Source organism: Echinococcus granulosus (genome assembly GCF_000524195.1).
Source record: "Echinococcus granulosus chromosome Unknown EG_S00150, whole genome shotgun sequence".
In the NCBI taxonomy this organism is placed as follows: Eukaryota; Metazoa; Platyhelminthes; class Cestoda; order Cyclophyllidea; family Taeniidae; genus Echinococcus; species Echinococcus granulosus.
The window spans coordinates 173,057-183,724 of NW_020170530.1; the positions used below are offsets into that span (position 1 = coordinate 173,057).

Here is a 10,668-nt window from a genome sequence, read left to right on the forward strand (position 1 = left end):
CCTACCAGCCCCTAATAAGAGCCAACCATTCTGGCACCTCCAGGTGGGACTTGAGTTCCACACTGCCGGTAGCGGCAAGCAAACCCAGTACAAAAAATCCCGATATCACTGACCCGACAATGGAAAAAGGCCAACCCACAAGGTAGTCTACGATAGATTCATTGGCTAGGCATTAAAAAGCCATAGATTTACAAAAAAAGGAAGTACTGATTGCTTTCGACAATTCCGAAAGGGTCAAGAGTCATTTAAGCACCATTATAATCAGTAGGTCTCGCCAACAGAGGGCAGGGGAGAGAGAGCCGGCGAGAATACCTGAAAGACCTCGGGTAATAGGAGGGAGACATGAGAGTTGGTCGTGACTAGACAGGCGTAAAGCGGGCGGGCGAACCAACGTAGGGGTACCCGGGTCGTCGCTTACAGGGTTCAGAGGCGAGCGCACCTGTTCTTGAATCTATTGTTGCGGCCTCCGGTTCTATGGGGTGCGGATCGGCCACAACAAAGGTTTCAAAAAATTCGCAGAGAAGGACAAAAGTTGGTCGTAGATCAGGCGTGGCATCCCAGGTGTGTAGCATCACCTCGTAAATGGCCGCTGGACAGTTCTGGGGACAAGGCATACGGTAGCCGTTGTTCACCTGATCAAGCGTCTCCATGGTACTCATTGAAGGGAAGGGCTCCTGACCGTGAGTTATGATTTCGTACATCACCACTCCGAAGGACCAAACGTCCGATTTAATGGTGAACTGCCCCCTGTACGCCGCCTCTGGAGCTGTCCACTTGATCGGGAACTTGGCTCCCTACAAGTTAGAATAAAAAATGTCTCTGATTTGGTAGCCCTTATACATACCAGACACTGAAGCAGACACCTGCAGACAAATACAACAACCACATTCTTATCCTCAGTGATTATTTCGCCTTGACTACAGCTGGCTGACTGCCCTACACCTATCACACCAGCTTGGGCGGTTCCAAACTTCTCAATTCAACTGTGAACCAGTCCAGACGCAAAAATTCTCCCCTACCGTGGACTCTCTTCACAGGCAGTTATGTGCCCCTAGGTAATGTCAAGATTTTCCAGTGCCAGGAGATCAGTGTGTTGTCTTTCGAAAAACCATAGTACTAAAATTTGATCTCGAGGAGGCTGATACAATCTCTAACACACAACAGAGGAGAACTGCTTTCAAATCCACGTATACTGGAATTCTACACCGACCTTATCTACGCCACGCGGAGCAGGATGAATGTGTAGCCATCAATTGCCGCTCTTCTTAGTCCCTCAACGGCTCGTGGCCGTTCATATCAAACCGCGACTGCTGAATATACAGACTGGTACACGCAGGGGGAAGTGACAAGCGTGTCCTATTGAGGTGTGAATCAGTTCAATCCAAACACCCTTAATCAAGATGATATCCATCAATAGCGATATGTTCAAAGAACAGCGGTCAGTGAAGAAAATGCTTAAACGAGGGTTCCAAGTTAATACATTTGAATAATGTCAACATTTCAAAGACGGCCACCCACACATCTGCTAGCCATGAGCCTGACCGTGATGGTTCTTAGCCCACAGCCTCGACAGTCATTCCTGCGAATTAAAATTTACTTAGCGAGTTGAAGGTCAAGGGTTCACAAAAGACAAATTTTTCTGTGCCAATGGTAAGCACAACAGCGGACGCTGGACACCAAGGCAGCTTTCCACATCTGACGAGGGCTGAAGGGCTGGTGTAGCACGTTGGGGAAGGACACGATTTTGAATTAAAACAAGCTTCAAAAGCAGTGGAAGCAAGCGGACTGAACATAACCATTCCAGCACCGATGACGAATATTACAATAGGGCAAACAGATGTATCAGCACCGAAGCTGGAGGGGTGAGTACTGCTGGCGAAAATGTGAACTTATTTCCCACCCCCTAAAGTGGATTGCTTTCTTTGTGTAGACGCGAAAGTCTCAGATGGACCGGAACATCCCACTTAATCCACAGGGGATGAAGCGGTGCAAAAAAAACAAGTGGACGGACCGCTGCCAGCCCAGAAGGACATTGAAAAACTCACTCCCACGAACAATGGAGTCGTCACAGTGCAGTACGGTGCAACACAACACAATATGGGACGTTTATTCATGCATAGAAGGCCCTGCCAAATATCCATTCCTATGAGAGGGGGGAATCTTGACCGACGCCCGTAAGTGTTTACGTTGGAGGGATCCTATTTGTACGTAGACAGAGTAGCGACACCCAAAGAGTGTGCTACAATTAAACTACCACCACAACCGAACTGAGTGACTTCGAAACTTACCTGCTTGGCGGTGTATGCCTCAGTGGTGGTATCAATGGCACGAGTCAGACCGAAATCCGCGATCTTCACAATGTTGTTATCACCAACGAGAACATTCCGCGCAGCGAGATCACGATGGACTAGGCACTTTTCCTCCAGATAGGCCATCCCAGTAGCGATCTACGGAAGAAAACGGTTTTTGATCCCTTGTGGATTTGAGGCACCACATCTCTTGGTCCTATGGCTTTCTACCCATGCCTATACCATCAAGACCTTCCATTCGGAGTACGAAACCAGAGCATCAGGCAAGGCAATGCTGTGAATGCCCGAATCAATGGACACTTGGTACAAACCTACCTGTGACATAAAATCAACGAGCTCCTTCAACCCGAGGGTCTTGTCGACATCGGATCGAAGAAAGGCGAGGAGACTGCCATTGGGCATCAACTCAGTGACGATGTAGATGGGCTCGGTGGTGACCACTGCAAACAGGCGCACTAAATGCGGGTGACTAAGAGTCTTCATAATCCGCGCCTCCTTCAAGAAGTCCTCTTTGGTCATGGTGCCCTCCTTGAGAGTCTTAATGGCTACCGGAGTGGTGCCCTTCCATTCACCTTTAAAGAAATGAAAAAAGAAGGGAAAGGGATAGACAATATTTCGTGGAAAGAGAGCGACAGCTACTATTGACGTCGTGACAAGGACTTACCGCGCCACACCTCACCGAATTGGCCGGCGCCAAGACGTTCCTGGAGGACAAGGGAGGAGCGTGGAATCTCCCAATCGTCTTTAGTTCTTCGCGAGAGATCCGAAAGGAAGGGTGGAGGTCGTGGGTAGGGTTGAGTGAGACGGCAGCACAGTCCATCAGCATGTGAGGTGTAGTGATTGATCAGGTCCACAAGATTCGGAAAGACTAACGTCGAGGTGATGCAGATCCCCCCGCTCGGAGGATGATGTTTGATTTTGAAGTGACACACCACTGCTCCCACGCTGGGATCGTAGTCTCGCACTGAGAGTGAAAGCCCACCTACAGAAAAAAGAACAATTTTAGCTTGATCTCACCCCAAACTAATTTCAATCAATTTGTACACTTTACAGAATCTACAAAGATGACTCAATGAGCCACATGGTTAGGAACAATGCAAATGAACAGGAGCCCTCATTCTATTGGCTGAATTCGAAGCCTAAGCGTCAAACCTGCTACGGATGGAGACTCGATAGAAGAGACACCGAAGTCACAACCACTTCCACCAATAAAGTGTGAGTGGAGAAAGGGCGACCTATTCCCTCTCGAAGCCATGAAAAGGACGGGACTGGGGACCAAAGAAGACGAATGATTACACACTGCCGATTGGTTGCAGCGGAACTGATGAAAGACTGTCGTCGCGATTTTCAGACACACACGCACACAGGGCTGGAGGTAAGTATGGACATACGCAACATGTACCTTGTTTGTGTGTCTGTGTGGCAATAATTGGGGTCAGCATAGATAGGCTGGGTACTTTGGGGCCGTCAGCCATCATCATCACCACACTATCCGCATAAAAAGTCGTGTAATTCATTTATTCACCACTCTCCCTCGCCCCATCCTCCCTCTTGTTGTTGTCCATTCCTAAATCTCTCCGGGGGCTATAGGAAAAAAAGATAGACCAACCAGTCGTACATGCATACCACCCCAACAGGGCCGTTTGAGGGTGGTGGTAGTGTAAAATAGGCCAGAAAAAGTTAAGCACAAACAGTCTCGTCGCTGTCACACCGACTGTCAAATAAATATCGCGTCGAATATGGAAGATTGGACAGCAGAATAATGACAAGGAGCGACTTTTAAACCCAACAGGTTGGGGTTATGCAACAAAGGCCTGAAGACTATTTAATGCAAGACAAATGCATGGTTCAAGGAGGCTCTGGTGGGAAGCTGTAACAAATGGGATGGTAGATGGGATCTTCAGCAAACAGAAAATCCAAAAGGTTGTATAGATGGAAGCGATTGGATACAAATGGGGGGAGTCATTAATCTTACTACTACCTCCTCCTCCACATTCATTAAGAGACCTAGAGGAAGCTTGTCGCCTCTACTGCAACCAGTGGTCACATTTGTCACGTAGAAGGTCCAGATTGAAAAACGTGTTAATGACCTTCAGGCTTCAAAGGAGGGTATCAAGAACGAGAAATCAAAAGTGCGGGCACTCATTCACGGGTCTTCAGCTTGGTAGAAATAAAATTCACTTATAGGAAAAGAGAAAGGGAGAGTGATACGGGTGTTCATTTCCACGGTGCATCGATAGGCATGTATAGATGTGATGTAGGAGAGGGAGGGAGCGTGCACGATGCGTGCAAAAACCCTCCTCTCCTCCCTCCCCCTCGCTCCTTTCTCTAGCTCCCGAGCTCTCGCACATGTGTGTGTGTGCCAGTTGGCAGCGCCAAGCGAAGTGAAGCGAAACGCATGCAAATAAAGCCGAGGTGGGGGCAGGGTCGCCCTCCTGTGTCCCCGAACAGGATTAGTCCACTCGCTCTCTCTCTCTCTCATGCGCGCGTCATTCTTTGCCGCGGCGCGAGACCGGCCGGTTGAATGCACTAAGTCGAGGCTTTTTCACCAACACCACGCGGAAAGGTCAACAGCACATCCACGCTAAGGCCAAATTTGGAGGCCAGAGATCTCCCTGGGCCAAACTTTTTTAACCGCCACGTTTTGTGAGAGTGATTAATTAAGCACACAAACTAATCCAATGGTCATTGGCAAGTAGGATGATAATGAAGTCCTCGCGCACTCACCTTCTGGACGCACTGGAAAGCCTTGCATTCAGCTACACTGGCTCGGCGGTGTAGAAATAAGGTCAATGTCACCTCTAATTGTAGCCCTTAGTTCCAGTGGTAGCACAACCCAAAATGAGTGGGAAGCCATCTCGATTTTGTCTGGTAACTACCAAATCCATATGTCGTGGAAGAAAACACTTGCAGTGAAGGCCTGAATCGGCACAGACTCGTAATAGGTCACAGGTTTTGCTCGCAGGCAGATATTCCTCCGAGAAGCGATCGAAGAGCATGGAATCCCCTCTAGCAGCGGATCTCCACATTTCCAATGTGCCAACAAGCCGCAACCTCAGATCCACCGAAATTGACGAGATGGATCAATTAGGTACTTTCGGTGTAGGACAGTCGGGGCTTGAGATTTGGGGGTAATTTTTAAGGCGCTAACTACGTTACGATGGCCGGCGTAAAAGAATGAGGGCGGCGAGCACCAAGGTCAACGTTTGCAAAAGGATTTGAACTTACAACTACTCCTTTTAGGCCTTGAAGCTTTATTTCTGGCCCAACTTTAGACACTTGTGGCACCTTTTTCTGCAAAACGTCTTACAACAGTTTTCAAAGAGGCCGGGCAGGGCACAGTAGTAGCGGCACTAATATAAGCATGCTAAAGGCATGCTCGCAAGCCTACGAGTAGCCTGGCCGTTGGACAGACGTCAGAGTGAGTGAGCGGATGAGAGCGGTGTTTTGACAGGCTACGCGTGGTGCGGAGCCAATCACTCACTCCACCCCCCACTCCGCCCCACTCCGACCGACCACGCAAGCCTAATAAATCGACGCACCCGCACACACACGCTCACCTTGGGTTTATTTTCATTCGTGAGAAAGAAGTGTACACGTACAGAATGCCGCCTGACATTTCTCCCGCCTGTTGGAACTACCGGTGGAGGGAGAGGGGGAAAAGGATGTGGAAGAGAAATCGGGGAAAAAAAGGTTCCGCATAAGAAGGATTGGGGGAGGACAAAGTAGTCCACTCGTGCCAGGTTACAACCACTGTTGGTGCCAAGACTTCGATGGCTTCAACATCAAGGGAGTCTCATTCTTGGAGCACAGCTTCAAAACAACTATTACATTATTCTTCAGGACCTTTAGGGATACGTCTGTACCTGATCTCAGATGGATTTCACAATAACACAAATTATCACATTTATATGCGATAGGTCCAGCTGCATGAGTGTTTTCTCACTTGAGCCCGCACGTCACAAACATGCGACGCAGCAATTTGAAGAAATGCAGACAACGTGGAGGTACCGGTAACACTTCCACGACTAGGTAAAAACGGAAAGAACTTCGTTTAAAAAGGTGCCAAATTTACAAACCGATTTCAACTTCAATTCACTATTTCCTGCCTTCTTTAACAATGCCCATCTCCGGCTATCAGAAGGCGTATTTTTTATGGATTTGGCAAACGCTAAGAGTCAACTAATTATCCTTACAAATGGCTAGATTTGCCCGCTTTTTTATGTTGCCGCAGCAACTGCGATGGTTAGGCAATCGAACACAGGAAGATGAAGGGAAGGCCAGTAAACTGACACGAGATGGTGCGGCAAAACGCCCGCTTTTACAAGGGGATTGAGGCGGAGCGAATCGAGCTGTAGAAAATCGCGAACATGTGGACCCAAACCTACCGCAGCGACCGCCTTGGCCAGTGGCCAAGGCTTCGCTAAGCTAGAGGCTGTGAGAAAGTATCCAACCTGTCCGATTACCAGGATCCCACACGAAACAGGTGTGTGTGTATGTGTATGTATGCGATTGCGTGCCTTGCTAGACTTAGAAACCGGGACACACACGGACCCACAGAACAGAGGAAGCAAGAGATATGGCAATAGATGCAACAGAGTACCGAATAAGGCAGAGATGAAGATGAGTGGGTCTCAAAATTCGCCCCATTGGATGTTTACGTCTTGGCAGGAAAAGGACGCAATGGCAGTAGCAACGCAGGAAATGATTTATAAGGCCAAAGTGCGAGCCAAAAAAGCACATTTGATCGTTCTAATAAAACGTGGGACCGTCTCACCCCATCCCAACACACACGGAAATGAGTCACGCAGGGGCAACAACTGTCAGAGGGCAGCGCGCGGCGGGTCAAAGAACGCGTTTCGTACTGCAGAGGGGTGGAGGAGAGGAATAAATATTAACAAGCGAGCCGAAAAAAAGAGACAGTATGAGAGAGAGAGTACTTCTTCCTAGCTCAGGCGCTTTACTGGGGGCGGGATTTGACACTCGCCAACAGTTGTTTCGATGAGGGGCGGTCGAGCGTGTGTGTGCGTATGTGGAGTGCTGCTTTTTCTGTCCAGCACTTTCTCATCTGCACGATTTGATCAAAGTAGAGGAAGAAGGGGAGGAGAATATGGCCTGGGGAAAGCTTCGTGAATGTATCGGACGTCCCGATTATTGCTCCAATTTGGCTGGAGTGGTCACTTTTCCTCCGACACTTTGGCAGCTAACGTGTTAACTGGGGGAGGCAGTTTCAATAATCAGCGATGTTTACTGACGATCTTAATTGCCGAGATGGTAAGGGCAAACTACTAGACCGAAAAGGTCACAAAGAAGTGAATCAACCAAGTTCGCAAAAAAGGTCACGTTCGTTTAGACGTCAATCAAACTATAATGGGTCATATAGGGCACTAATTGTAGGAAAAAAACAAATTAGACATGCTTGACAGGAGGGAGAGGGAGAGGCGGAAGATAGGAACTGCCTGAAAACTACCAAAATGTTACTGATGATCCTATTATTTAGATGGCCGATTTGGTGAAACATTGTTGATTTATGAAAAAAAAGAGAAATGAATGAATACGTACCACGAGTAGTTTCACTGGGTCGGACAAGGAATGTGCCGGTGGGATTGCCTTGTTGCACAAGAAGTCGCTCCGAATCCTTTCTGGATATCTCTCGGAAGTACCATCTATTAAAGCAAAAAAGGTTTACCTAAATGCTGGTGTCTCAGAAACGGACTGAAATCCTGGAGAAGTTACTATTTAAAGTAGCCAAACACGCACACGACCCCCCTTCCTCCCATGTTCTTCGTTTTATCTAAACAAACCGGTCGTAACCCCCTCCTCCTGTTCGGTACCAGCGTCACACATGACGTGTTCGCTATCAGTTTGCGATGACCACAGTGGTGGGACCAAATCATGCGTTACTAACACACTTTTGGTTTTTTCAGCAATGTTAGAACAATAAAGGATCTGAGTGGTGGTGGCAATCGGTCTGCCTTTGGCCTCCTGGTAGCAAACATGTTACACAAAGTGGAATCGTTGATGTTTCCATTGAAGCTGTCACGTGTGTATCAGCTAGAAAGACTCCAGGATAAAACGACGATGAGGACAAATTCAGCGTTCATCGCTCGCGTGCACGAACATACACACGGATGTTGCTGTCATGTGCACACAAGAGGCCTGATGCGAGGACACAAGAGTGTAGAACGGTACAGAACACGGGTAGAACAGGATGGGACTGAGCACAATTGAATTTAATTATTGGCTGTGGAGGCGGCGCGTCCTGACAAGTGGGCCAAACTGCTGTGTGGACACAATGACCACCACCAAAACGGCTCAATCTGCCCCTGTGACAGTTGGAAGATGGAGATGAGAAGGGGGGGGCTTAATCCACACAGCCCTTTAGGACAACGATCCAAAAGGGAATAGCGGAGTGGGAGAGACCGCCTTACTAGACATGAGGGAGGAACAGTAGAGAGCCTAGTAAATATTGCAAAATTGTTTGTTTTACCCCACTAAAAGAGCATAATGATCCAGTGATAAAACACCACTGTGTGCATGTGCATTAGATGTATGCCCACTGGGCGATAAAACCAAAGGGAGACGACCATTTCTCTTCCACAGGGCGGAATGAAAAAAAAGGATAGAACAGACTGGTCATAAGTAAATACAAGTCCAAAAGAGGGAAAGAAAGAGACCATTTTTTGACTTGTTTTTTTGCCCATGATACGTAGAAACATTGCAGGAAATAGAGGGCGGAAGACACGCCCATTTGGCAAGCGAATGAACAGGGGAATCGCACTTACTCAAAGACCTCAATTGAGTTCTCCTCCGCTAGGTAGGCCGAGGGCACGTAGCCATGCTGGTGGGTTGTTGCGTTCTCAACCAACCACCAATCCGTATCACTGAAAGGAGAAACAACAATTCAGTAGTAATTGCCCTAGTGAATAAATCAAGAGGCGCCTATTTGGTACTGGAATTTTTTATATGGACGCATGAAAGGTATTTCAGGAGAGCCAAACACTCGCACATCATTGACCGCAGCATGGTGAAAGACCTTGAGGTGGCCAATCAGCAGAACAAATCCAAGGACGAAGAAGACTGTAATGTGCGATCCTGTGCCAAACCCCGAGGTTTTAAAATAAGAACACCGCACCAATATATGCGTACACACACACGCACACAATCGTGTACACGCATGCGGCTTGTCAAAAATGAATAGTGATGCGTTGCAGATGGTGGGAACGGGGGAAAAGGGAAGGGTAGTAAATTATCGCCTGAGCCTAACGCAAATAATGGACACACTAGAACACAAAATACGAAAACATAAAACGTTAGTCATTAGGTAAGGAAAACAGCCTCCAAAAAGTAAAAGACAAATGTGTATACTATCTGTTTGACCTCACATTCCTACGACTAAAATAATTATATCGAGTAGTTAGCAGTCCTGGGAGTTTCAAATTAGGGTAAATGATAGCCTTGAGAAAATTACAGTTACTTTTATTAAAGAACACTGAACTTTGCTAGTTTCTATCTCATATGTACCTCCCTAAAATAATCAGCCGGATAAGAAAGGCTAACATGAAACCCACCTGCGATCGAGCATAACGACAGCATCACCCTTGTGAACGGTTAGATCCCCTTCACAGCGTGCCTTATAGTCAAAAATTGCGACAAAGTATTTGCTAGAGTTTTTGCCAAGGGAATGGTGAACTAGGTATTTCTGGTGAACCGGTTTGGGAGTTAGTTTTTGCGAATACTTCTCGGTGTTGCTGGATACACAGTGTTGCATTTGCTTGACAGTAGGTGAAGGGCGGGGATTCCGCTGTTCATTTGGTGGGCAGCATGAGTTAGCGCTTGGAGAGTGATTGCTGCTGTTGTTGTTGACGTGGTTGAGACCATATCGCAGAAGATGAGAAGCTGAATTGGGTCGCTGCTCAAGTTGGTGACGTCTCTCACTGCTAATGCTGCCACCTCCGCCGTAACTAATGGGGGAAGAGGAACCGTGGGCTCTGGATTCATCCAAGCTGGGACATTTAACATAACTTTTTGGTCGGATGCCGGAACTTGGCGTTGTAGAACGCGCGCTCGGAGCATCACACGGCATGTCTGCGTTGGAAATCTGATCAAAAGAAGGATCTGTGGCTGCGCCATGAAGGGATGGTTTGCATGGACCCAAATATTTTGTTCCGTACTTGACAAGATTGTTTTGAAGATCTAAGCTTAGGTGATCAAGCTGTTCAAGTGACAGCTCTGGATACTGGTTGGCCTCTTCAACTTCATCGACTGCGGAGGAATGCGTCCCACAGTTACCCATTTTTGTGCAGGACAGACAAACACGGCCAAAGGAACATCCACACGCCCCGACTTACCACCAACG

At 47.7% G+C, this 10,668-nt stretch overlaps 1 protein-coding gene across 1 annotated transcript; it reads right to left on the reverse strand. All coding sequences in view use genetic code 11, as the record gives it.

The window, feature by feature from the left end:
• Position 1: 1 nt before the first annotated feature.
• On the reverse strand, positions 2–10,605 carry EGR_09507 (Tyrosine-protein kinase Fyn; the record flags this gene model as incomplete). The annotated part of the gene is made up of 8 exons (XM_024498756.1): positions 2–108; positions 389–794; positions 2,244–2,447; positions 2,625–2,881; positions 2,974–3,291; positions 7,791–7,975; positions 9,095–9,193; positions 9,881–10,605. The coding sequence occupies 8 exons, from the start codon at positions 10,603–10,605 to the stop codon at positions 2–4; spliced, it is 2,301 nt and encodes a 766-aa protein (XP_024346851.1).
• Between the last annotated feature and the right edge of the window lie 63 nt (positions 10,606–10,668).